The sequence below is a fragment of the Dipodomys merriami genome, unplaced genomic scaffold, assembly GCF_024711535.1.
Source record: "Dipodomys merriami isolate MVZ:Mamm:240054 unplaced genomic scaffold, mDipMer1.0.p SCAF_14, whole genome shotgun sequence".
In the NCBI taxonomy this organism is placed as follows: domain Eukaryota; kingdom Metazoa; phylum Chordata; class Mammalia; order Rodentia; family Heteromyidae; genus Dipodomys; species Dipodomys merriami.
This window is the reverse complement of record NW_027202715.1, coordinates 18,028,158-18,055,505: the sequence shown is the minus strand read 5'-3', so window position 1 is coordinate 18,055,505 and position 27,348 is coordinate 18,028,158. Positions and strand designations below refer to the sequence as shown.

Genomic DNA, 27,348 nt, shown 5'->3' with positions numbered 1-27,348 from the left:
GTCCTGGGGCTTGAACTCAGGGCCTGAGCACTATCCCTGAGTTTCTTTTTACTCAAGGCTAACACTCTACCACTTAAGCCACAGAGCCACTTCTGTTGTTTTTTTTTTTCTGTGTATGTGGTACTGAGGAATTGAACCTAGGGCTTCATGCATGCTAGACAAGCACTCTACCACCAAGCCACATTCCCAGCCAGTTTTTTCTTCTTTGAATGGAATAAAAATCCCTCTCCTGGATGTGATAAAATTGAAGATACACATGATCCTTGGCCAAATGTGGCTGATTGGCTAGGAGGTGCACTGCCCATGGAAGAGGATTGGCTAGGAGGTGCACTGCCCATGGAGGAGGATGGTACAGGGTTCCTGTGACTCAGCCACATTTGGGGGGACCCCAAAGATTTCAGGTTTTCTCTTGGGATTTCCTCTGGAGGGATAAGGCTTGTAAGTTCCTAACACTTAATGGTATGTCTTGCTGGGGTTAGTTATTTCTGTCACTGAATTCTCTTGGTGTCCCTCTCAGATAGGAGTTTGTATTTATGTCCTATCAATGAAGAGCTGACACTTGGAGAGATCTGGATAGGAAGGACTTCCATATCCACCCTTCCCCCTATACTCCCCCCGCCCCCGACATACATACACACTTCAGTTTCCATGTGAAGCAAATCCCCTGCCTGGATTTCATACCTGGGAGGCCTGAGATGGGAAGGACCCCAGGAAGCATCTTGCAGAACATCTCCTAGAACTCTGGTATGGCAGCACTGACCAGGTCTCCTCTCAAAGTCAACTTTGACCCATCCAGCTCCATAAGAGTTTGACCCATCTGGTTCTGAGAGTAGACTATGGAATCCCTGCTGGGAACAATTCCTACATGAAGAGTGACTAGCAAGTCCAGTATGATGACACATCTCTATAATTTCAGCTACTTGGGAAATAGGAAGGATCACACTTTGAAGCTAGCCTGGGTCCTCAACTCAATACACAAGTCAGGCATTGTGCTACGTGCTTGTGATCCCAACTACTCAGGAGCTGTAGGTAAGATGGTCACAGTCTAAGACAAGCTCTGGGCAAAATCCTGAATCCCTATCCACAAAAGGGTGTGTATAAAGTGGTAGAGCACCCATCTAGTAAACACAAGACCTTGAGTTCAAACCCAGTTTGAACCACTCAAAATAAGGGAATGATCAGCACCCAGCAATACCAATACCTATGCAATTACAGTATCAATAATCCTTCAACTTAGGCCCAGCCTTTAGGTTTGTAATTATTCTTCCTTTGATCCTACGAGAGGATCATTTTACTTGGGGGAGAGCCTGGCTCAAGATCATCACAAAGTCAGGGTACTGAGTCAGGCCTATTGGATGCCAAGATTAAGGCCATTCCCTCTGTGCTGCGTGTCTTCCTGATACATGAGCAGGGCAAAGGCAGGGAAATCAAACAGGAAGGCCCTTCATTCCTATTTCTGCTGAGCTAAGGCCTATAGATAAACAGGTCCCCGGATAAGACACATTCAGAATTAACTTGGGAGACAGACACAAGGAGTGCTTGTGGATCTTCTCTTCCAGGGATTGCCTAAATTACCAGTACCCCCACTACAGCAAACACTGGCCACCTACCTGCAATGCATGCAGCACCTGGTGCCAGAGGAGCAGTTCCGGAAGAGCCAGGCCATTGTGCAACGGTTTGGCACCCCTGGTGGCCTTGGTGAGACCCTGCAGAAGAAACTTCTGGAGAGGCAGGAGAAGACCGCCAACTGGGTAAGCACTTCTGGGAGGAAGCTGACAAAGAGCTCCCCCAAGATGGGCCGGAGGTAGATATGGAGACAGATGGAGGGGTTGCGTGAGGGTCAGATAGTGACATAGACGCAGCAGAGGGGATGGTACAGGGACAGCTGGGGGCAAACAGCAGAGGCTGAGGGACAGCAAGAGGGGAGAGAGGCAAGCAAAATGAGAGATAGGATTGGAGAAGAGGGGGACAGATAAGAGGCAATGAGAATAAAGATGAGGTTAGGAAAGCAGAGAGTGGACGGTAGAATTAGACCCTGGAAAGGATAGTCAAGGAATGGGAAGGGGATGTATCATTAAACATCCAGGATGAGGAAAAGTGGGGGGCAGAAAGGAAATCGTTTGGGAAGCACACAGGCTCAGTATACATCTCTGAAGAAAGAATGGATGAAGTGAATAATCCGGTGAAGTACTTCGGTCGTCCTTCAGCGAAGCCAGGATGGGACTGGCCACCTCCATTGGCCAGATGCCCAGTGTGGGGTGATGGTGCTCTGCCTTGTGCTGCCCTGCAGGTGTCTGAGTACTGGCTGAATGACATGTATCTCAATAACCGTTTGGCCCTGCCAGTCAACTCCAGCCCAGCTGTGATCTTTGCTCGGCAGCACTTCCAAGACACCAACGATCAGCTAAGGTGAGGTTGCAGAGACTGATGCCTGCAGCATGGGGGCCACCCAAGGTGGGGCATGGGCCCAGCACCAGGAAGGACAAGCTGAAGCTGTGTGTTGGCTGAGCTTTCTCAGTCAAATGTCTTGAAATGATAGCTATCTAGGCCACCTAGTCAGGAAGTGACCACATGGTCATCCTCAACATACTTGTTTTGTATGTGACAATACTAGAGCTTGAACACAGGACCTGAGAACTATCCCTTAGTTTTTTGGCTCAAGTTGGGCCCTCTACCACTTCAGAAATCCCTCTACTTCTGGCTTCTTGGTGTTAATTGGAGTTAAAAATCTCATGAACTTTCTTGTCCCTGCTGGCTTCAAACTGTCATTTTCAGATCTGAGCCTCCTGAGTAGCTAGGATTACAGGCATGAGCCACAAGTGCCCAGCAAAAAAATACATTTGAGCTAAGAGACATATAACAAAATATTGACTAGACTGAGACCCTGGGAGCTGGCCTATGTTCTGCCACCTCAACACATTGCCCAGGGGCCTAAAGAGCAACTCTCTACCTCCAGAGTCCAGCCCTAACAGACTCCACAGGCAGGGGACTGTCCCTCCTTCCCAGCCCCGCTGCCAGCCCTGCTGCCATCTGCTGCAATTTCAGAGCTCACTGAGCCGCTGGAAGGGCCTCTGGGCCCGCTGAGGATGATGGCAACAGAGGCATAGTAGAAGCGGGAGGGTCTCCCTGCTGGCATCTGTCAGAAGGTCCTGCTCTGAATATCTAAACAGGGAGACAAAGATGGCTTCTCTCCCTTTGAACCCCAGATTGCCTTCCAGTAGGGCATAGTTGGAAGAACAGCACCCATGGACCAGTTTCCCAGATACCCAGACTCACCCAAATAGTTTCTTCCCCCCTCCCCTGCATCCAGACCTCCTCCAGGCAGAAGGAACTATGTGGATGAATGCATTTCTGCAAACAGTTCTTCAAATTGCATTTGAGGGGCATTCTTCTCCTCCCCCTTGCAATTAAACCAAGCCTCATCAGCCATGGCCAGTGAAGATGGTTTGGTCCCTGGCACAGTTCTCTGGGGCCTTTTTCCCACCAGAAATTGCTTTCCTCTTCATTAGCCACTAAGGGGACCACATTATAGACTTTTCTCAGAATACCCAGTATCCAGCTCAGTACAGCCCCAGGACTGGACTGTTTCTAGGCAGAACCTGACCTTCCCCATCTTCCAGCCTTTTCTAACCCTCTGGGCCCTCTCTGACTCTTTTCCTCCTCTTCTTCCTCTTCCTTCTCCACTTCCTCCTCCTTCTCCTTCTCCTTCTCCACCTCCTCCTCTTTCCCCTATTCTTCTCCCTCTTTCCCTCCTCTTCCTCCTCCTCATTTCTCCCCCTCCTCCTCCTTTTCTTCATCATGTTTCCTCTCCTTCTCCCAGCTTCTCTACTTCCCAGTTCTGACCAAAGGAAGGGTGTGTTGTGTGTGTGTGTGTGTGTGTGTGTGTGTGTGTGTGCGCGCACGCGCGCGCACGCGTGCATGTACTGGGGCTGGGGTTTGAACTCTTAGCCTGAGCATTGTACCTGGGATTTTTAAAAGTAACCTTTATTTAACATGTGCATTAAAAACATATACAAGCAAAGAACAAAGTATCACAGCCACAAGCAGTACAGTTGGACCTGACTGTCTAGATCCTCCATATATACACAACAGTCCCTTTTAAGAAACTGAGATCCTTTGACATATGTCATGCTTTTCCAAATGTTATGTGTCCCTGAGTTTTTGTGCTCTATGCTAGTGCTCTACCACTTTGAACCACAGCTCAAAAGCTCCAGATTTTTGATAGTTAATTGGAGAGAAGAGTTTGAACTGCGATCCTCAGATCTCAGCCTCCTAAATAGCTAGGATTACTGTCTTGAGCCAACAGCAGCCTGCTCAGAGGTCCATTTTTGATCCAAAGCTTTGGATGGACTGCCAGTATTGGGAGAGGGGCAGCAGGAGCCACATCCTATTCATAAGAGGTTTGGAACAGATGGAGGGGCAAGGAGAGCTGAGGAGACAGGTAGGGCAGGTGAGAATGCCAGAAGAATAAAAAGGAAGCACTGGTGTCTCATACCCGTAATCCTAGCTACTCAGGAGGCTGACATCTGAGGATCCCGGTTCAAAGCCAGTCTAGGCAAGAAAGTCTGTGAGACTTTTACCTCCAATTAACCATCAAAAAGTCAGAAGTAGAGCTATGTCTCAAATGATAGAACATCAGCCTTGAGCAAAAAGTGCTCAGAGGCAGTACCCTACCCCAAATTCAAGGCAAGGACCAGCACAATCAAAAATGTGGGATGGAAGGGAAGCAGGGGGGTAGGACTGGAAGAACCCCTGAATTCTTGCATCTCTCCTCTGCAGGTTTGCAGCCAGCCTCATCTCTGGTGTGCTCAGCTACAAGGCTCTGCTGGATAGGTAAGATTTCTCCTACCTGAGCAGGAAGAGCTTTAGCTCTGGACAATCTAGGTTCATGCATCTGTCTCCATGTCTAGCTAAACAAGGAACTTGGAAAGCAGAGACTTTGTCTTTTTCTAGCTCTGTGTTCGATCACAAAGCCCACTATCTACTCTCCAGCCACAGGATGGCCTTTAGGTCAGCTAGCCTGATCATGAAGTGTCCCTTTCCTAGAGTAAGCACCAACCTTCCCTGATGTTGCTTAACTGCTTTCCTCCTTTCTACCTCCTGTGTTTTCTGGTGGTGTGAATTAGATTGTCTGGAACCTAGAGAATTCATGGAAGGTGTAAGACTATAAAGAGCTCCACTGTGCCTCACTTGGAGGAGGGTGTCTTATTTTCCCACTCCCATCAAACTCAATGGACACAGGCTGCCTTCATGGGAGAGAATTGCTTAGACAGAGTGGGTAATCTCTAGTTCTAAGGAGGCCCATCTCCTGGCCAGGGCTCTTAGAATCAACAGAAAGAACAAAAGGGTCTGAAGAAACCTTCTCCTTCCTATTGTTCCTCCCTCCTTCTCCTATCTCAGCTACAGCCCTCTTCTTGGTCCTTTCTGGAATCCACTCTCCTGTTCTTTCTTTAGTTCACTCTCCTCATATAACCAGAGTCATTGAAAAGTCAAAATAGGGCTGAGGCTGTAGCTCATGGATAGAATGTGTGCTTAGCGTGGTCCAGGCCCTGGGTTCAATTCTCATTATGTTCCTGCATGTTAAAGCCTTCCAAGGGGCTTTTATTACATGAAGAAGAAGCCACTAACTCCTCACCACTGCCACTGAGTGCACAGGACTGGGCCAGCCCACCTCTTCAGCCTGTTCTTCACACTGCCTTCTGCCTTTCACCCATCCACTGGGGCTTCTCAAACTATCATAGGAATGGACCTTTTTGTGTGTGTATGTGCCGGTCTTGGGGCTTAAACTCAGGGCCTGGGCACTGTCTCTGAGATTTTTTTGCTCAAGTCTAGTGCTCTACTACTTGAACCACATATTCACTTCTGGCCTTTTGTTGGTTAATTGGAGAGAAAAGTCTCACAGGCTTTCCTGCCCATGCTGGCTTGGAACAGAGATCCTCAGATCTCAGCCTCCTGTATAGTTCAGATTACAGGCATGAGCCACCAGGGACTGGATGGGGAAGAAGTTTTTTTCCATGAAATTTTATAAAATTTTTGCAAAGCACAAGAAAAAATGAACTTCTAGAAGAATGTTATCAAAGTACAAAATGCAAGATCATAGATTTTGTTATAGGTATCAACAGACATAAAATTATCCTCTCATTGTTACAAATGCTACTAGATTCTGGAACTCACTTTGTCATGGCTCAATTTTGAAAGTTTAGTGTGATTACCTAACCTTGAGTGGCAGTGTCATGGGATAGTTAATCCTTTGAATTTCAATGTCAGCCTCTTAGCCTTAGGACTCAGCTCAATCAGCCAGACCTCAATGAAATTGAACACACACACACACACACACACACACACACACACACACACACACACACACATTACTACCTCTTCCCACCCCTACTTGTTACTTCATCTCTCTACTTGAAATTCTCCTCACTAGTTTGCTTCTTGTTCTCTACTCCCCACCAGCACATCTTAAAACTTGCACCTCATCATAGTAAGAAACCATATCTTATTTGCCAATATGTCCCCAGACCCCATACCTGGCACTAAGGAGGTGCTCAGCAAAAACCTGTTGGCTGAAGAGAGAAAGGATGAGAGGATGAATGGATGGATAGATGGATGGAGGATACATAGATAGATGCATGATGAATGGATGGTGATTGAATAGGTGAATGATAAATGATTGGTGGATTAATGGATAGAAGGAAGTAAGAATGACACAAATCATGCAAAGACAGGAGAAGGGAGGCTTTGAAAAGAGCTGATAAAGAGTAGGGTCTTTGGATATCAGTGGCTCCCACTATAATCCTAGCTACTTAGGAGGCTGAGATCTAAGGAATGCAGTTCAGATCAAGCCCCAGTCAATATATCCATGAAACTCTTACCTCTAGTTAACTGGCAAAAAGCTGGACGTGGAGGCATGACAGAGCACCAGATATGAGCAAAAAATCCTGAGGGAGAGTAGGGTGTTGGTGGCTCACACCTGTAATCCTGGGTACTCAGAAGGCTGAGATCTGAGGATCACGGTTCAGCCTGGGCAAGAAAGTCCGTGAGACTCTTATCTCCAGTAAACCACTCAGAAAACTAGAAGTGGCCCTGTGGCTCAAGTGGTAGAGCACTTGCCTTGAGCTGAAGAGCTGAGGGACAGGGCACAGGCCCAGAGTTCAAGCACCAGGACTGGTGCATTTGCAGAAATATGCATACACATGCACATGCACACGCACATATGCCCACCACAAAGATTGAGAACTATGCAGGGGTTATGTAGAAGGGAAAGTATGACAAAGAAAGATAACATAAGCAAAGGCACAGGGGCTAAATGACAAGATGTGGGGTGAGGATGGAGTAGTGGAGGTTTGAGAAAACCCTGAGGCTTTCCCTGAGCCATAGAAATGGAGCATTGCACTACTTCAAGTGTCATGGTAATGTAGTTCTGGGTGTGGGTGTCTCATTTTGCTTAATCAACTTGTAATAGGGGATTTGAAATTCAGTTCCACTGTAGAACTCTGGTTCATGCATATGGCCTTGGATTTGATCTACAGCACATAAACAAGCAAACAGTTACTTCAAACCAATTCCAGTTCCCTCCTTTCCCCTTCATCCCTCTCATGGCTGCCCGCCTGTCATCTGCTTTCCTCCCCTTCTAGCAACTCAATCCCCTCGGACTGCGCCAAGGGCCAGCTGTCAGGACAGCCGCTCTGTATGAAGCAGTACTATGGCCTATTCTCTTCTTACCGGCTCCCTGGCCACACCCAGGACACACTGGTGGCCCAGAAGAGCAGCATCATGCCGGAGCCTGAGCATGTCATTGTGGCCTGCTGCAACCAGGTAAGTAGCCTTTTGTCACCTCTGTGACCCTTTGGACCCAGAGCCTGTGAGGTGTGCAGTAGATGTGTTCCCCATACCTGCTCCCTCAGACCATTTGTCTGAGTCACATGAACCAAGGTATAGTAGCCCCAAAGTGGCATCTTCTCTACTGCTGCCTTAAGAAGAAGGAGAACCTCTGTTAGGTAAATGCCCTTCCTGAGCCCTCAGTGCAGGCCCGAGGCACCAGGACAAGGCCTTCCTGAGGCCACACACACTGCTCACAAGAACTGAGAACCAGACTTCTCCTGTGCTGTGCACTGGTGGCTCACACCTATAATCCTAGCTACTAAGGAGGCTGAGATCTGAGGATCACAGTTTGAAGCCAAACTGGGCAGAAAAACCTATTCAGACCCCTATCTCCAATTAACCACCAAAAAGCCAGAAGTGAAGTTGTGGCTCAAGTGGTAGAGTGCCAGCCTTGAGCAAAAAAAAGCTCAGGGACAGTGCCCACACCCTGAGTTCACGTTCTCAAACCAACATCAAAAACAACAACCCCCAGACTTCTCCTGTACCAGACTATGGGCCTGGGATTACACTTATTTAATCTTCACCAATAGCCCTGAAGAGAGGCTTTGATACCTCACCTGATGACAGATGAGGGAGTGAGGCTCAGGCAAATTAAGTGGTTTTCCCAAGAATGAGCAGTGTCCCCAGGCCATGCTCTATGCTCGGTAACTCAGGTCTTTATAGGGCTAGTGAGGATCCAAGATGGGGGAACAGGCTGAACATGAGGGCTCCTGAGCCCTCCTGAGAGCTCACCCACTATATATTCTACACATTGAGACTTCACAAAAGTGCCTCATCAGACAAATACTTGTTTTGTTTTGCTTGCTAAAACCCGAGTTTCACTATTATCCCAAAGATACCTCTCCTCCCCCATACTTGTCCCATAATGTTCTCTTGTTGGGCTCATCTCATCATTTTTTCAAAGGAATATAAAATGATTTATGGACCACTGTTCACCATTATTTACAATAAAGTAAACAATATACAGTTGGGTAACATCCTGATTACTACAAAGTTGTTTCTCTGGCTTTTGTGGAACCAGTAACCCAATACTGAAAGAAATCAAGCTTACATGTAAGGAATGAGTTGGGGTAAAGAAAAAGCATACACGTCAATAATTATAAAATTTTGATCATGTAGGCCAACAGGTCCTAAAGTGTCGAAATCTCTAACAAGTTGATTTTACATTTCCATGAGCTGAGTGTTAGCCCATGACCCGTGAACCTTCAGTATTCAGATTCCAATATTCTGTTAAGGAACCCTCACTACAGAAACTTTCAATGAAAGGAAATCAAAATTTGTCTTAGTTTTCTCATCTGGATGAGGGAAGTTGTTGGTAGTGATATTTTTTTTTCAAGAAGTTTTGCAAACCTGTTGCATTTGTCTATCTATGGCAGAGGCAGGAGGACCTAAAGTTTGAGGCTAGCCTGGCTACCTAGTAAGTTCAAGGCCAGCCTGAGCTGCCTAGTGACCCTGTCTCCAAAAAATGACAACAAAAACTAAAACAAGGGTCAGGGATATAACTCAGTGATACATCATTTGCCTACCTATGCAAGCTCTGGGTCTGTTGCCCAACACTTCTAAACAAGCAAAATCTCCGAAACAAAAAACTACCTATATATTTTGTTTACATACACACAAACACACACACACAAATTCAGCATGGTCCTTCAACATAGCAGTTAAAGACAAGCTGTTTAGATTAATGACCCAAAAATTGTCTAATATTTAAAAAAATCACAACCTGTTCCTCAATGCACAGGAAATATACATGAAATTAAATATTCTTTTCTCATCTCATCTTTTTAGAAAATTGGAAATTCAGGGGAAAATCTGTCATCTGTCATCTGGTCAGCCAGCCACACAATGAAAACCTTTTCTCCATCTTCCTTCAACAGTCAAACCCAACATTTCTCACCATTACCTGCTTGCATAGCATGCACAGTAGCCCCATCTTCCAGAAACAGTCTTGGGACTTCTGCCTGAGACCGGGCCACAGGGACACTGTGCAGGATGGTCAGATACTCACATTAATCAACTGAAAAGGATACTTCAGCCTGTGTCAAGAAAGACACCCTTAGCTGGGTGACCATGGCTCAGGCCTGTCATCCTAGCTACTCAGGAGGCTGAGATCTGAGGAGTGTAGTTTGAAGCCAGCCTGGGCAAGAAAGTCTGAGAGACTTATCTCCAATGAACCAGCAAAAAGCTGGAAGTAGCATTATGGCTTATATGTTAGAGAGCCAGCCTTGAGCAAAAAAGCTAAGGTCCTGAGTTCAAACCATAATAAAATGAGCACACACACACACACACACACACACACACACACACACACACACACACACACACGCACACCACCCTTTACAAAGCACAAAGTTCTAGCTCTCAAAGCCTCAGAATGACAACACCACAGGGCTTACATAGGAAGCACATGTGCGTATGTGCACATGAACACAGTGTGTTTTGTGTTTTGGTTTTAATCTTTTATACACCTTAACTGCTGGTTGGTTTTTCCACCCATTCCCTAGCGTGTTTGAGGGCTATCCCATAATTCTTTTTTTTTTAATGTCAGTATTGGGGCTTGAATTCAGAGTCTGGGTGCTATACCTTAACTTTTAGCCACAGCTCTACTTCTGGCGTTTTGCCGATTAATTGGAGATAAGAGCCTCACAGACTTTTCAGCCCAGGCTGGGTTTGGGCTATGATCCTCAGATCTCAGCCTCCTGAGTAGCTAGGATGATAGGTGTGAGCCACCAGGTCCCATATAGTTTTACAGAGCTAGTTCATTCTAGTTCATTCTGCGCTGGATAAACATACTTTATTTTATTTAGCTGTGTTCTTTTGAAAGTCTTCCCATGAGCATAGGTGTGTTTCTCTAAGCCTTAGGCTAAACTATGCATGTATAACTGAAACTGATGATTCATAGGTACATTTGATAGAAACCATTTTCCAACAATGGTTGCACCAATTTATACTCACGGTTTCTGCAAACATGAATCGTTTTGTATGAACTAGGAACTAAAAGAGCAAGCTTTCTTTTGGCTTAATTATCTGGCTTTCTTTGACTGGGGAGGGGCAACTTGGGTCCAGCATAGTTAACAGCCTCGGGTTGCTCCCCAAACTGGGGTGAATCAGAATCTACCAAATTCCCTGGGAACCATGGACTTGAGCTCATCTGTGAAGGCCTGGCTCCTTGGGATGGCTGCCACGAGTGACCTATTTGACCTGTTTCCCCCACAGTTCTTTGTCTTGGATGTTGTCATTAATTTCCGCCGTCTCAGTGAGGGGGATCTGTTCACTCAGTTGAGAAAGATAGTCAAAATGGCTTCCAACGAGGATGAACGCTTGCCTCCAATCGGCCTGCTGACATCAGACGGGAGGAGCGAGTGGGCCGAGGCCAGGACAGTCCTCGTGAAAGGTTAGCTGCAGTGTCCATGCTCATCTCATCCTCATGCCATTGGCTTCCCCTCCTTCAGGCGTGGGCACCACAGCCTCATCCTCATCAGCTACAGCATGGGGAGCTCAGAGCACCCTTGGACTCAGGGCAGATCAGAGGGCTCTTGAAAACTGAAGGCCCCTGTTGTACCTCATGCTCTGCTGGATGATTTTCTAGCTTTTTGGGTGAGACTGAAGAGCAGTGGAATTGTGGGACCTCTGGGAATGGGGCTGGCAGGAAGTAAATGACAGGAAGGTTGGCCGTAGTCAGCAGCTGTGTTGCACTGGTGGGCTGGCTGGTGCTCATCTGAGTTGCTTGGGGAGCAGTAGGTTGGAGGGTGGTGGAGGGGGCAGGATGGAGTCCACCACTGGGAGGATAGTTGGTCATCTCTTTCCGCTTGTTTTCTTGGTTCAGGCTTTCATGTTCAGGCTGACCCTCATCCCTCTGGCTGGCCACTGTTCTTATGAAAAATTGTTTGAATTCCCCAAAGAAGCCAATAATAGCTTGTATGTGTATGTATGTGCAAGTCCTGGGGCTTGAACTAAGGACTTGAGTGCTATCTCTAAACTTTTTGGCTCAAGGTTAATCCCTTACCACTTGTGTCACAGCTTTACTTTTGGCTTTTTTTTTTTTTTTTTTTGGATGGCTTCAAACCATAATGCTCAGATCTCAGCCTCCTGATAAGTTAGGATTACAAGTGTGAGCCACAGGTGCCCAACAACAATAACATTTTTAGTCATCCCCTGGAAACTACATTTCAACTGGAATTGGCTGGTATCCTCACTTCTCATCTTGGAATGAGAAGTGGGATTTCTAGGAGTTGTCATCAGCTCTGCGGATTTTATGGGGCCAGCCAATTTATCCAGGCTCCCTGCACGTATGTAATTGAGAACTTTGGACCATGCCTGGGATGTTAGACAGAAAGGATGAGATTCTGCTCCTGAGCAGTGATAAGGCTCTAGGCATGGTAGAAGAAGCCCAATACCTGGGAATCATGTTTACCTATACAAGCAAATGGGACAACATAATAATCAGTGCCCTGGGTCACCAGAGAGAGAAAATAACCCTTTCAATTAAGGTTGCCAGTAGCTCTTAGCTTAGATGACAGGTGCCTGTCATCTTAGCTACTTAGGAGGCTGATATCTGAGGATCCCAGTTTAAAGCCAGCACGAGCTGGAAAGTCCTTGCGACTCTTATCTCCAATTAACCACCAAAAATATGCTATCCTTGAGCAAAAAAAAAAAAACCTCAGGGATAACACCAAGAACCTGAGTTCAAGCCCCAGGACTGGCACAAAAAATAATAATTTGAAAGCCATGAGCCAACAGTCAGAGGAAGTGAAGGGATGTAGGCAGTTCCTCCTGTCAGTCAGACAGTACAGGCAAAGTCTCCTACTCAGCAGTGACCTGTGGGTCCTGGGGGCCACAAGAAAAGCAGCTTGTTGGCAAAGATGACTAAGTTCAGTAGGTGTATGGAGCCTAGCTCTTTGATAACAGACACACTCATTTTCTAACCCCTCTCTCTAGTAGGTTCTTTACTCATTCAGCAGAGCTCAGTTCAAGTAAACCTAAGCTCCTCTCTGGGAAATCCTTTACCCACATTTCACTCTGTTGCCCTGGCCCTTTTCCTTGTCTGTGAGATGTATACCCATTGGGTTAGTGCTGCTTCTCTGCCCCACCCATAATCTATAAGATCTAAAGAGGACAGAGCCCTGTTTGGTCCAACTTTGCTTTGGCTGCCGGGCGCTGGTGGCTCACGCCTGTAATCCTAGCTACTCAGTAGGCTGAGATCTGAGGATCATGGTTCAAAGCCAGCCCAGGCAGGAGAGACCGTGAGACTCCTATCTCCATTAAACCACTAGAAAACCAGAAGTGGCGCTGTAGCTCAAGTGGTAGAGTGCTCGCCTTGAGCTGAAGAGCTCAGGGACAGTGCCCAGGCCCAGAGTTCAAGCCCCATGGCCGACAAAAAAAAACAACTTTGTCTTGGCTGTACCTACAATGGCCGCAGCCCAGTTACATTTACTCATATGAGAGATTGAAGTCAGGCTCTATAATGCTTATAATCCTAGCTATCAGGAGGCTGAGACCTGAGGATCACAGTTCAAAGCCAGCCTGGGCAGGAAAGTCTATGAAACTCTTGTCTCCAATTAATTGCTAATAAAGCAGTGGCTCCAGTTCTTTTTTTGGGGGGGGAGGGGGGTCCAGTCATGTGGCCTGAACTCTTGGACTGGGCGCTGTCCCTCAGCTCTTCAGCTCAAGGCTAGTGCTCTACCACTTGAGCCACAGCGCCACTTCCAGCTTTTTTTCCTTTTGCTTATGTGGTGCTGAGGAATCAAACCCAGGGCCTCATGCATGCAAGGCAAGCGCTCTACCACTGAGCCACCTTCCCAGCCCCGATGGCTCAAGTTCTAAGGCACTAGTCTTGACAAAAAGAAAGAAAGAAAGAAAGAAAGAAAGAAAGAAAGAAAGAAAGAAAGAAAGAAAGAAAGAAAGAAAGAAAGAGAGAAAGAGAGAAAGAGAGAAAGAGAGAAAGAGAGAAAGAGAGAGAGAGAAAGACAGAAAGAGGGAGGGAGGGAGGGAGGGAGAGAGGGAGGGAGGGAGGGAGGGAAAGAATAAAAGGAAGGAAGGAAGGAAGGAAGGAAGGAAGGAGAAAAGAAGAAAGAAAGAAAAGAAAAGAGCCAAGGGATAGCACCTAGACCCTCGAGTTCAAGCTGACACAAAAAATAAAAATAAAAGAATAAAATAGCAGGTCCCTGACTTTTCCCCCACGTGCCAATTATTATTCTTTCATCCAATTATTGGGACCTGCTGAATGCTTGATCCTAAATAGAGGGGCTACAGGGAGGTACAAGGCAAATCTGTTCTCAAGGACGGACAACCACTTTGGCACATTAATAATTTATTATTTGAAAGTGAGTTAATTCCCCCAGGAGACTGTGGTGAAATCACATCCCACTCTTCTACCCTCAAGGGATGAAGACAGGCATCAAAATAATCACCTCAGCTTCCAGCCCAGTTTCCACTTTATTAGCAGACCAGGCCTGAGTCGACTGTCGGGAATTGCCTTGAGGTCTGAGTGCTTGGGCTGTGTTAATCAGAATTAATTTGTTAATGGCACTTGGTCTGGCTTTCTGAATGAAAGTACGCTGTCCTAGGGAAATTCAGCAGAAAGAAGGGAACACACATTCCTCCCCCTGGACAAACCAATTAATCCAATTAGCACCACTGATTGTCGTGAGCACAGAAGGAATCCAGTCCCTCGGGAGGAGGGCTGCTCCCAGGAGCAGCTGCTGCCCACTGCCTGCTGACAGGAAATAGGAAGACAGGTTCAGAAATGAGTTCAGTTCTGAATGAAGGACTAGGGCAATGTGGGTGGGGCTGCAAGTCAAGAAGGAAAGATGAGGCGAGAGCTGGTGGCTCAGGCCTGTCATCCTAGCTACTCAAGAGGCTGAGATCTGAGGACTGTGGTTCAAAACTAGCCCTGGCAGAAAAGTCCATGAGACTTTTATCTCCAATTAACTACCAAAAAAACCTGTAAATAGAGCTGTGGCTCAAGTGGTAGAGCATTAGCTTTGAGCAAAACAGAAGCTCAGGGACAGTGCTCAGGTCTTGAGACCTAGCTCCAAGATTGACGTGAGCGTGCACGCACACGCGCGTGCACGTACACACACACACACACGCACATTTGGGAAGATATATGTAGGCCTCAAAGCAGAGGCATCAGGGAGGAAAAGGGAAGTGAGAGGGATCTCCCTGGGCCTTTTTTTCTTTGGGGCACTCACTATGGTACACCATTTACTGAAAAGAAAACAAGGTGAAGAGGGGTGGGAGTGAAAGACCTGTCAGAGCATGTTTGATTTGAGGTGCTTTGAGTCATCTAAGTGGAGATGTCAGGTTAGATCTATGTGTCTGGAGCTCCAGGGAGAGGTCACTGGAGAGATATAAATTTGAGAGCTACAGCACCTAAATGATATTTAGTCCTGGGCCTGGATGACATCATCTAGAAGTAGTAGAACAGGGTCCTAGAGGTCAGACAGAGAGAGATGCAAAGGAGAGTGAGAAACAGCAGCCCGTGGAGCACAGAAAGCAGGGGGCTGAGTCATTGATTTGAGGGGAGGAAGCACAGGAGCAGCACTGGGTCTAGGTGTAGCAGCACATGCCTGTCATCCCCAGTGACACAGTGAAGCACAAACAGGAGGATCGTAACCTAGGCTGACCTAGGTATAAGACTGAATGCTACCTTAACAATAACAACAAAAGGAAAGTGAAACAGGCTCTGTTTGGGGAAGAGGAGGGAGGGGAGCAAAGACGGTAAATGAGGATAAACATGATCCAGGTTGTTTATTTGCATATATTAGAATACTACAATGAAATCTGTTGAAATTGCTTTAAGAAAGGAGATAAGGAGAGAAATGGAGAGGTGAGCTTGATCTGGATACATTGTTTACATGTGTGGAATGTGCGGTCATAACAAACCTCCCCCTGGTACAAATAATGTATGCTAATAAAAATCATAAAAATGTTTTTTCATATAATCCAAAACAGAAAGAGCTAAGGGTGTGGCTCAGGTGGAGATGTGGTCACAGTGCACTTCGGAGACACATGGAGTTAGGGTCATCACTGCCAGACATGCTCTTAATGTCTGGATAATTGTTCTTTCCTGTCCTGGGTTTCTTTCTGGACAACAGCCGTGTTAATTAACACCACTGAGCTATTTCAGGGCATCATAGTCCCAACTCTCTCTGCTGGAGGCCTGAGCTTCTGTCTCCCTTCTTGGGCAGGGGCAGGGCTAGGTAGGCACTGTCCAGCAGGAGGTCTAAACAGAACAGCTCCTCTCACCCTGGTATAGAGGGCTGGACCTGGAGACTTTTTAGACAAAATGTGACTCTTAGTTTCCCCTATCATTAACTGAGAACTGGAGGGCCAGGACTTTGTCTGCTTCAGACCTTCATCTCATCTATTCTCTCTCTTTGCAAGTAGCTATTCTAGTCTTCTACCAGTCTTCAGCCAGGTCTGCTCTAGGCTGTCCAGCTTGAACTCCTATCCTGACAATGTTGGGTAGGGCTTGGGGTACAGAGGGATCTAGAGATTTCCAGGTATCCTAGCACCTGGAGAGCTATAGGTGGCCATTTGCAAACACCCATTCATATCCTCCCTGATAGAAACAGCTTGGCATGTTGGGGTGTCACATGAGAATAAGGACACCAATTTAAAAAGGAATGTAGCAAGGCAAAGTTTACTTCTGCAGGAGGGTGCACCATCAGCCCAAAATCTGGCAAGCAAGCAAGCACAGAGAGCAGGGAGGCTGCTCTCTTTTTATCTCTAGTACAGCCGGCCCTACCCCTCTGCTCACCTGGGCTGAGTTCAGGTTCTCAATCACCTCGCAACTGGCTAGGCTGAAGAGGGTAGGATATCTTAATCATTCCCATCCTCTGCAACTTTATTTGCTGATAATGTCTTAGCAGAATAATCAGCAAGAGCCAAAACAGGAACTTTTAAGCAACCCTCTTTGATCGAAAAGATGGCTTTTCTCACATTCCCCTCCCTGACCGAGAGCTCCCTTGGACCCATGCTGGTGTGTGTTTTCCTCACTGTAGATAGCTCTAGCAGGTACCAAGTACTCTCCTGGGGGCACATGGTGCCAGGACAGACAACTAAACCCGAAGGAGCACTCCAGACTGAGTCCTGAGGGAAGATGGAGGCTCCTTTCCTGGCTTGCTCTAGCATAAGAGGAAGTGGGACCTGCGGCTCAGACCAGGTGAGCTGAGGTCAGTGTGACTCAGCTCTGACTGCAAATAAGGTGGGCTGGGCCAATAAGCATCATCCCAAGCGCCCATTAAACACTAAACATTTCTGAGCCCTGGTGATGTCCTAGAGGGACAGAAGTGGACAGACAAAGCTATTTTTAAACACCCTTCTAACTTCATGTGCAGCTCACGGGGGACTCAGTCACACTGAGGGCAAAAGCACAGTGTTGTTCTCAATCCCATGGATTGAGTTGTTCCCCATCCTGAGAGGTAGTGGCTGGGGACCCATGGAGCACCAGCCTGAAATCTGCAGGGTCCAGTGGGTGAAATGTAGTGCTGAAGACCATCTTGAGCAGTCTGAAGGGGCTGCACACATCCTTTCTGGACCTCCCTCTCCGCCAAGCTGTGAAGCTGTGGCCTCCTGAACCCAGGAGAAGCTAACCCCGTTATCTTGGTCTAGAAATTTAATTAGACATTCAGCCCTGAGTCTGGAAGACTACAGTACTTGTCAATTTGTAGGAAAAGGATGGCCAGCTTGGAGAGTCTTCCCCCCTCCCAGCCCATGGCTTTCCTGGACACTGCATGGCAATCCTTGGACAGACCTCACAGGCAGATGCTCTCTGTTTGCATAGTCCTGTACAATATGTGTCTCCAGCAGCCAATTAGAGCTGAGCTGCTGCTTCCGAGGAGGGAACTGACAGAAGGAGGCTGCAGCTGCAGAAGGCCGTGGTCATGCTTTCACAAGAGCCACTCAGGACTGAGTGGGGAGGGGGAAGCATCTTGCTGTTTAAATATTGTCATCCAGAGCTAGGCAAGTCTGCTGATTTGAAAACCAATTACACATTAGCAGTAACAGCCTCTCTGATTGAATTGGCCCAGCAATACCTCCTATGTTCTCGATCTTGAGGCAGAATGTGATTTTCTTTCTCTGGGGAGGGCCTGGGGCCACATCTTCCCGAATAGTAAAGGCATGATGGTCTTTATGAATGAGGGCATCCAGACAGGGCCAGGGCAAGGGGCTTGGGTGAGGCCTGCCTCTGCTCTCCTGCAGCCCAGCCTACCTGGTCTGTGGAATGGAAATGGTGAGCTGTCCTGTGGGTCGAATCAGGGCATGGCTGCTAAGCAGATGGATGCCTGGCATTCCGAGGGTCTTCACTAAATGACAGGTCTTATTAGATTTAGAAAAATGCTCTATGGACACAGCCCCAGTGCCACAACCTCTCTGGAAAAAAATCCAATGAATTTGGACATTGGCATCTGCTGGATAAACACTGCTCATGTGGGCGGAGACAGTGACCCCCAGGCCACAAGCTGCATGGCCTTTATTTCCTTATGCAACCCTAATCTTCATTAACCTTATTAATTCCAGGAGCAACTTTTGCTTCTCCCATCTTTCACTTGTCACATGCTATGCATGCATACACCACACACCTTTCTTCACATTTTCCCGAGTCACTCAGTCTCTAGCCCTCATTTCACATTAGGTAGCACAAAGGTATTTGGAGTACAAGGCACCTGGGGAATGCATTTGTGTGTGTGTGTGTGTGTGTGTGTGTGTGTGTGTGTGTGTGTGTGTGTGTGTGTGTGTGTGTGTGTGTGTGTGTGTGTGTGTGTGTGTGCTGGTCCTAGGACTCAAACTCAGGGCCTAGACACTGTTCTTAAGCTTCTTTGCTCAAGGCAAACACTCTTACCACTTGAGCCACAGGTCCACTTCTAGCTTTTTGGTGGGTAATTAGAGATAAAGGTCTTATAGACTTTCCTGCCCAAGCAGGCTTCAAACCACGATCCTCAGATCTCAGCCTACTGAGTAGCTAGGATGACAGGTATGAGCCACTGGTGCCCAGCAAAGGAAATGCATTGTTTTTGTTTGTCCACTCTTCTTAGCCTGCATCCTCCTTCCTAGTTGTGGAAGCATGAAAGTTCTTTGTGGAAAGGTGGGTTGGAACTAGGAGAAAGAGAACTTTTTGGTTCTTGAGTTCTTTTTTTCTCAATGTCGGCTAACATAGACACATGTACAGTTGTGTGAAGTGCTAGAAAGCACGTCACTGCTTTCTGTCCATGGCAACACATCACAAACTGTAATAAGTATCACATCCAAGATATTGGCAAGAGACAGCATTTTTACCAAAGGGCTCCCCATCTTTAAATTGCATGCATATTTCTCCCACCTTAACCACTTCTTAGCTCCAGGCAACCTCATATCTGCTCACCATTTCTGTAATTTTGCTGTTTTAAGAGTATCACAAGCCAGCCAAGTGTTGGTGGCTCACACCTGTAATCCTAGACTCAGGAAGCTGAAATCTAAGAATTGCAGTTCAAAGTCATTGAGGGCAGAAAAGAGTCTCACATACTCTTATCTTCAATTAACCAGCAAAAAGCTGGAAGTAGATGTGTGGCTCAATTGGTAGAGCACCAACCTTGAGCAAATAAGCCAAGGGAGAGTGAGAAATCCTGAATTTAAATCCCAGCAAGTGTACAAAAGAAAGAAGGAAAGAAAGAAAGAAAGAAAGAAAGAAAGAAAGAAAGAAAGAAAGAAAGAAAGAAAGAAAGAAAGGAAGGAAGGAAGGAAGGAAGGAAGGAAGGAAGAAAGAAAGGAAGAAAGAAAAGAAAGAAGGAAAGAAAGAAAGAAAGAAAGAAAGAAAGAAAGAAAGAAAGAAAGAAAGAAAGAAAGAAAGAAAGAAAGAAGGGAGGAAGGGAGGAAGGGAGGAAGGGAGGAAGGGAGGAAGGGAGGGGCTAAGAATGTGGCTTAGTGGTAGAGTGCTTGCCTAGCATGCATGAAGCCCTGGGTTCAATTCCTTAGTACCATATAAATAGAAAAGCTGGAAGTGGCATTATGGCTCAAGTGGTAAAGTGAGCAAAAGAAGCTCAGGACAGTGCCTAGACCCTGAGTTCAAGCCCCATGACTGGCAAAAAAAAAAAAAAAAAAAAGGAAAAATATCCCACGCCTAGCATGGTTGTTCACACCTCTACACCTCTAATCTTAGCACTCAGAGGTGGAGGCAGCAGGAGTGAGAATTCAAGGTCAGCCTGAGCTACACAGGGAGACTTTGTCTTAACAAAAGAGAATATTAAGTTGAACGCTGGTGTCTGGTCTTATAATCCTAGCTATTCAGGAGGCTGAGATCTGAGGATCACAGGAAAATCTGTTTGACTCATCGCTAATTAACCACCAAAAAGCCAGAAGTGTAGCTGTGATTTAAGTGATAGAGTGCCAACAGCGCCCAGGACCTACACACACACACACACACACACACACACACACACACACACACACACACACACACATACACACACACACACACACACACACACACACAGAGTAATATTATATAAATGAAATCATACAGTGTGTGGGATGCTAGGATTGACTTTTTTTTAACTCAGTGCAATTCTCTAAAGATTCATTCAAGTTGTTGCATTTGTCGATATTTCATTCCTTTTTATTGCTGAACAGAATTCTATGGTGTGAAGTACAAGTTCCTTTAACCATTTACCTATCAAAGAAGAGCTGAGTTGTATGTGCTTTAGGGTAATTACATATAAAGCCACTCTGGATAGTTATGTACAGGTTTTATGGAAAGGTAAATTTTCATTTCTGGAATAATATCCAGAAATGAATCTAGTACTGGGGCTTGAACTCAGGGCCTGTGTGCTGTCTCTTAGCTTTTTCATTCAAGTTGCTCTACCACTTGAGCCACACCTCCACTGCAAGGTTTTTGCTGGTTAGTTGGAGGCAAGAGTCTGACCGACATTTCTGCTGGCCTGGCTTCAAATCACAACCCTGAGATCTCAGCCTCCTGAACAGCTAGGATTGGAGGCCTGAGATACTACTTCCCAGTTCATTTGTGTTTTGTATAATCAGCATAAAAGTTCCATATACCTTTTATTAGATTTGCACTAAGTATTTAATTCCTTTTGATAGTTATAGTTGGTATAACAGTTTTAATTTTGGTGTCTATGTATTTCTCATTGTCTCTTGTATGATGGGCTTTTATCTTGTAAGTTCCTAAGTTTACTTATTAGTTTAGTTTGCTTGTTTTCATAGATATCCTAACCATTACTTAGGATGAACAGATTGTATGAAAGTAGGAGCCATTTTTTTTCCTTTCTGATCTGCAAGCTTTTTTTCTTAGATTACTGTGCTATCCAAAACTTCTAGTACCATGATGAGCAGAGGTGATGAAGGAGAAGGTTTGTATTTTTTTGTCTTGTTCCTGATCTTAAAGGAAGCATTCAGTCTGTTAGCTACAAAATTTTTGTAGATATTCTTCAGTAAGTCGAGGAAGTTCCCTTGTATTTTTAATTTCCTAAGAAATTTGATCATGATGAATACTGAATTTTGCCAAGTGCATTTTCCTATATCAATATAATTGTGACTTTTCTTCTTTAATCTGTTAATATTATTGATTATATTGAGTTCTGAATATTGAACTAGTGTATTCCCTTTTTGACTAATGGATATTGTCTAGTATACTCCTTTTTTGGCTAATAGATACCTTTCAAACATATTGTGTGGTTCCCAAATATTTGGTAATTTTTCCTACTGTTTTATTTTATTGATTTCTGTTTTGTTTCCACTGTAGTCAAAAAACACATTTTGAATTATTTCAATTACTTACTATTTGTTGTAGGTTGTTTTGTGATACTGAATATAGTCTACCTTACCATATGTTCAGTGAGTGGTTGAAAAGAATATCGATTCTGCTGGGCGCCAGTGGCTCATGCCTGTAATCCTAGCTACTCAGGAGGCTGAGATCTGAGGATCGCGGTTCAAAGCCAGGCCGGGCAGGAAAGTCGGTGAGACTCTTATCTCCAATAAACCACTAGAAAACCGGAAGTGGCACTGTATGGCTCACATGGTAGAGCACTCGCCTTGTGCTTAAGAGCTCAGGGACAGTGCCTAAGCCCAGAGTGCAAGTCCCACAACTGATAAAAAAATAAAAATTTTAAATAACAAAATTTTTTAAAAAGAATATCGATTCTGCTTTTGTTGTGGGCAGTTTTCTAGAAATGTTGGTTGATAATGTGCTGAATTCTTCTAGACCTTGCTGAATTTATGTCCAGCTGTTTTTTTTTTTTGTTTTTTTGTGTTTTTTTTTTTTTTGTCGGTCGTGGGGCTTGAACTCTGGGCCTAGGCGCTGTCCCTCAGCTCTTCAGCTCAAGGCGAGCGCTCTACCACTTGAGCTACAGCGCCACTTCCGGTTTTCTGGTGGTTTATTGGAGATAGGAGTCTCACGGTCTCTCCTGCCCAGGCTGGCTTTGAACCGCGATCCTCAGATCTCAGCCTCCTGAGTAGCTAGGATTACAGGCGTGAGCCACCAGCGCCCGGCTTATGTCCAGCTGTTTTATCAGTTCTTGACAGAAGTGTATTGAAGTCTCCAAGTACATTAGTGGATTTCTCTATTTCTCCCTTCAGTTCTTCACATATTTTGTGGTATATTGGGTACATATGTATTTAGAATTGTCATGTCTTCTTGGCTGATTTTGCCCTTTATTTTTATGGGATTCGCTCTCCTGTCTCTGGTAATTTTTCTTTGTACTGAAATTTATCCGATATAAACGTCGTGATTCCTGTTTTTGTTTGATTAATGTTTACATAATAGTCTTTTCCTTAAAACAAACCTATATTATTGTATTTATACAAGTTTCTTACAGAATATTTCAATACATTCTGTCAGCATTTTTGCTGTTATTGTTGTTGTTGATACTGAAGTTTGAACATAGAATCTTGTGTTTGCTTAGTTGGCACTCTACCACATTAGCCACTAGTGGCTCCAGCAGGGCTTTTTCCTGGTTATTTTGGAGAAAGAGTCTTGAGAACTTTTATGCCCAAACTGGCCTCAACCCATGATCTTTTGGGTCTCAGCCTCCTAAATAGTTATAATTACAGATGTGAGACACTAGCACTGGATCAATATTTTTTGTTTTGTTTTGTTGTTTTGTTTGTGCCAATCCTGGGGCCTGAGCACTGTTCCTGAGCTTTTGTGCTCAAGGCTAATACTCTACCATTTGAGCCATAGTTACATTTCTGGTGTTTTAGTAGTTAGTTGGAGCTAAGCAGGTTTTGAATCATGATCCTCAGATCTAAGCTTCCTCAGTGGCTAGGATTACAGGAATGAGCTACCAGTCCCCAGTTTAGTATCTATTTTTAACTGATGGAGTAACACCATTTATATTTAATTTAATAATAGTGATTATAAATTATTGCTTATAATTAATATAATTATATTTACAGTAATTATAAATATGTTTGTACTACCTTTGCTATTATTTTTGTTGTTTTTGGTTTTTCAGTTCTTTCTCCTCTGTTTTTTGTTGTTTTTTTGTGTGTGTGTGAAAATACTGGGTTTGGGGTTTTTTTGTTTTGTTTTGTTTTGTTTTTCATCTGACATGGGGCCTGAACTCTGGGCCTGGGTGTGTCCCTCAGCTCTTCAGCTCAAGGTTAGTGCTCTACCACTTGAGCTACAGTGACACTTCTGGCTTTTTGTTTTTTTTCAGTTCTAAAATCCGTATCTTGTTCTTGTTCTTCTTTTTTATTTTGAAGTATTTCTATTTCTTTGCTGTGACTTTCTGGGTTTTTTTTAATGTTTTAAATGCTTGTTGATATATATTATGGTTACTGAGTTTAAAATATGTGTTGCACCGTTCTATCATTTCTATCATCACAGTGCTATTATCTTTTTTTTTTTTAATTGAGGTCAAGATTTACCTAGTTCTTAGTATGTGTGATTTCCTACGGAAATTGGGATGTATTATTAAAACCTACTGTTTTGACTGGTCCACTGCCACGATTGCAATAGGTAAAAGGGATGGTGCTGGCTATGACAGCAGGTGAAGGTAGAAATCCAGTTCTTCACTGAGCTTTATTGGGTTCTAGGAGAGGGTATACCCTATGACTGTTGGGCGGAATGGGATATTCAGGCTCCCTACATTGTCTCTTCTGATGCTGGGAGAAAGTCTAATTACCACAAGCAGAGATGGAAGTTCCAGCTTCCACGTGAGACCTCTCTTTCTCTGATACTCCCAAATGTCAAAGTACTTCATCACAAATAGATTATGATAGACGTGAAGGCTTACCATTTGGCCTTGGACAGAAGCAAGAGATGGATGAGAAGGAACCTACAGGCATGGGCTGTGGGCAGTGGTGGTTTTGCCTGTGATATGTAGCTTAAGCTATTCCAGGAAATGGAAACAAGAGTTTTTTCTTCATTGTTTAACATTTCTTTTCTTTTTGTCTTGCTTGTTCATTTATTCGTGTTTGGGATGGTAAGGAGGGAAGCACAGAAATGGAGGGACAAATGGTGAACAAATGCAGCAGTGGTCCTCATTGGATACTATGTTGAGAATGAACTATACAACTTGTGGGTGGAAATGGGAGGAAAAAACAGAGAGAGAGGGTGGGAAAGGGTGGTATTATCCAAAAAGAAATGTGCTCTTTACATGACTTATGAAACTGTCACCCCTCTGTAGATCATCTTTATAGTAATAATTAAAAATCACATATAAGAAAAACCAAAATTGGCAGGAAAAAGAAAAAAGAAAAAAATGGCTGTTATCTAAATTTTAGGTCTTACTAAGCTGGGGTTTTTTTGTTGTTGTTTTGTTTTTTTTGTCGGTCGTGGGACTTGAACTCTGGGCCTGGGCGCTATCCCTCAGCTCTTCAGCTCAAGGCGAGCGCTCTACCACTTGAGCTACAGCGCCACTTCCGGTTTTCTGGTGGTTTATTGGAGATAGGAGTCTCACGGTTTCTCCTGCCCGGGCTGGCTTTGAACCGCATTCCTCAGATCTCAGCCTCCTGAGTAGCTAGGATTACAGGCGTGAGCCACCAGCGCCCGGCTAAGCTGGGTTTTTTTTTTTCTTTTTTGTCAGTCTTGGGCTGGAACTCAGGGCCTGGGTGCTCTTCCTGAGCTCCTTTGCTCAAGGCTAGCAGTCTACCATTTTGAGCCACAGTGCCACTTTCTAAGCTGCTTTTTTTTTTCTGGTTCTCTGGATAGAGAGCTCAGGGTTATGTTACAGTTTTTATTTTTACATGCATTTGAGATTGAGATATTGCTGGCTTTTTAGAATACCCATATTTGGGATATTTTGGCAGGAGGAGAATCCATAACAAAAGACCACAGACTGGGAAGCTTAAATGACAGGAATGTAGTTCTTACAGTTCTGGAGACTAGAAGTCCAAGGTTAATGGTTGGTTTCTTCTGGGGCCTCTCTCCTTGGAATACAGAGGGCTGCTTTCTCACTGAGTCCACACATGGCCTGTTGTTCTGTGTGGCACATCCTGGTGTCTCTAGACAGGGTCTCATTAAGTATCTGAGGTTGGCCTTGAACATTTGCTCCTCTTGCCTTGGCCTCTCAAGTCTTGGATTACAGGTGTGTTCCACCTCCACACTTAGCTCCTCCTTCCTTTTTAAACTACTGGTCCTGGGACTTGAACTCAGGGCCTAGGTACTAACTCTGAGCTTCATTTTGCTCAAGGCTAGTGTTCTACCAATTGAGCCACAGCTCCATTTCCAGCATATTTGGCAATTTATTGGAGATAAGAGTCTCATGGATTTTTCTGCCTGGGCTGTCTTTAAACTGTGATCCTCAGAGCTTCCTGAGTAGCCAGGATGACAGGTGTGAGCCACCAGCACCCAGCATCTCCTTTTTTTTTTTTTTAATAGATGTAAGTTCCCTTATGACCTCATTTAACCTTATATTTCCCCTTTAAAGGTTCTTTCAAGAAATACAGTCACCTGGAAGTGATAATGTATGAGTTTGAAGAGGACACAGTTAGATTCGTCATATGCTGTCATGCCTTTTCAGGTCTTGAAATCCCTGGCTAGTTTGCTTTCCTCTCTCCATCTTCCAGAGTTTCTTTGTGTTTGTATTTAATGTAATGTTCAGCTAGGAAAAATAGGGAAAAGACTACTCCATACTCCTAGTAGCTGAAGACCCTCTTAAGTTGGTTTTTTTTTGTTTGTTTTTTTTTTGGGGGGGGGAGCAGGGTCCAGTTGTGGGGCTTGAACTCTGGGCCTGGGTGCTGTCCCTCAGCTCTTCAGCTCAAGGCTAGTGCTCTACCACTTGAGCCACAGCACCACTTCTGGCTTTTTTCTTTTTGCTTATGTGGTGCTGAGGAATCGAATCCAGGGCCTCATACATGCAAGGCAAGTGCTCTACCACTGAGCCACCTTCCCAGCCCCCCTCTTAAGTTTTTTAAAGGAGGTTGTTGTAATGCAAATCAAATGTGCAGTTCTAATGTGCAAGATCCATTTTTCACTAGACAAGAAATACTCTTGTTGGAAAGCCAGGCACTGGTGGCTCATGCCTGTAATACTAGCTACTCAGTAGGCTGAGTTCTGAAGATCTCGGTTTGAAGCCAACTCAGGCAGGAAAGTTCATGAGACTCTTATCTCCAATTAACCATGGAAAGAGCTGGAAGTGGTGCTTTGGCTCAAGTGATAGAGTGATATCCTTGAGCAAAAGGAGCCCAGATACAGTGCCCAGGCCCTGTGTTCAAGCCCCAGAACCAGCAAAAAAAAGAAAGAAAGAAAGAAAGAAAGAAAGAAAGAAAGAAAGAAAGAAAGAAAGAAAGAAAGAAAGAAAGAAAGAAAGAAAGAAAGAAAAAATAGGAATACTATTGTTGGAATCTCAAAGCCTCTAGGAACTGGAGTATAAAGATTACCCATAGGCCATGGATAAGTGAAGTATGTGGTGGGGGGTTATTCACACAAGGGGATGAAATCTCCTGACTTGAAAGAAAAGAGGCTCAGATGGGAATGACAAAGTATTACAAACTCTGTGCCTCTGAGGAGCCCAGGACCTCCATTTTCCAGAACTGTATGAGAGAGACAAGCAGCTTCATAGGAACCTACCTTGTGCTACTTCCCTGGTAACAGATCAGAGAAGAAAGTTGCTCCAAAGAGAGTCTTGTGTGTATATGTATGGGGGGGTGGGGGTGTATGCTCACATGCATGCACATGCATGCACATGGGCATGCACGCACAGTTGTTCCTGGAAAGAAGTAGCAGCTGAAAGCACTGTAGGGTTCCAAAGACAGAGGTTACAAAGTGTGCACCATACCTGGAAAGGCTCACACCTGTAACCATAGCTACTCAGGAGGCTGAGATCTGAGGATCACAGTTTGATATCAACCCAGACAGGAAAATCTGTGAGACTCTCACTCATCTCCAAAAACTATCCTTCCTGCCCCCCCCAAAAAAAAACCTGGAAAGTGAAATTCTGGTTCAAGTGGTAGAGCACTAACTAGCCTTGAGCAAAAGAAGCTCAAGGACAGTGCCTTGACTGAGTTCAAGTCCCCACA

The 27,348-nt window shown here is 45.0% G+C and overlaps 1 protein-coding gene across 1 annotated transcript in view; it reads left to right on the top strand.

The window, feature by feature from the left end:
• The window catches only part of Chat (choline O-acetyltransferase), a 51,723-nt gene that overhangs the window by 1,788 nt on the left and 22,587 nt on the right, over positions 1–27,348 (top strand). Inside the window, exons 2-6 of the mRNA XM_070020417.1 lie at positions 1,560–1,751; positions 2,291–2,409; positions 4,780–4,833; positions 7,641–7,821; positions 11,104–11,281. Coding sequence (XP_069876518.1) covers positions 1,560–1,751; positions 2,291–2,409; positions 4,780–4,833; positions 7,641–7,821; positions 11,104–11,281 — 724 coding nt within the window. The remainder of the gene's footprint in view (positions 1–1,559; positions 1,752–2,290; positions 2,410–4,779; positions 4,834–7,640; positions 7,822–11,103; positions 11,282–27,348) is intronic.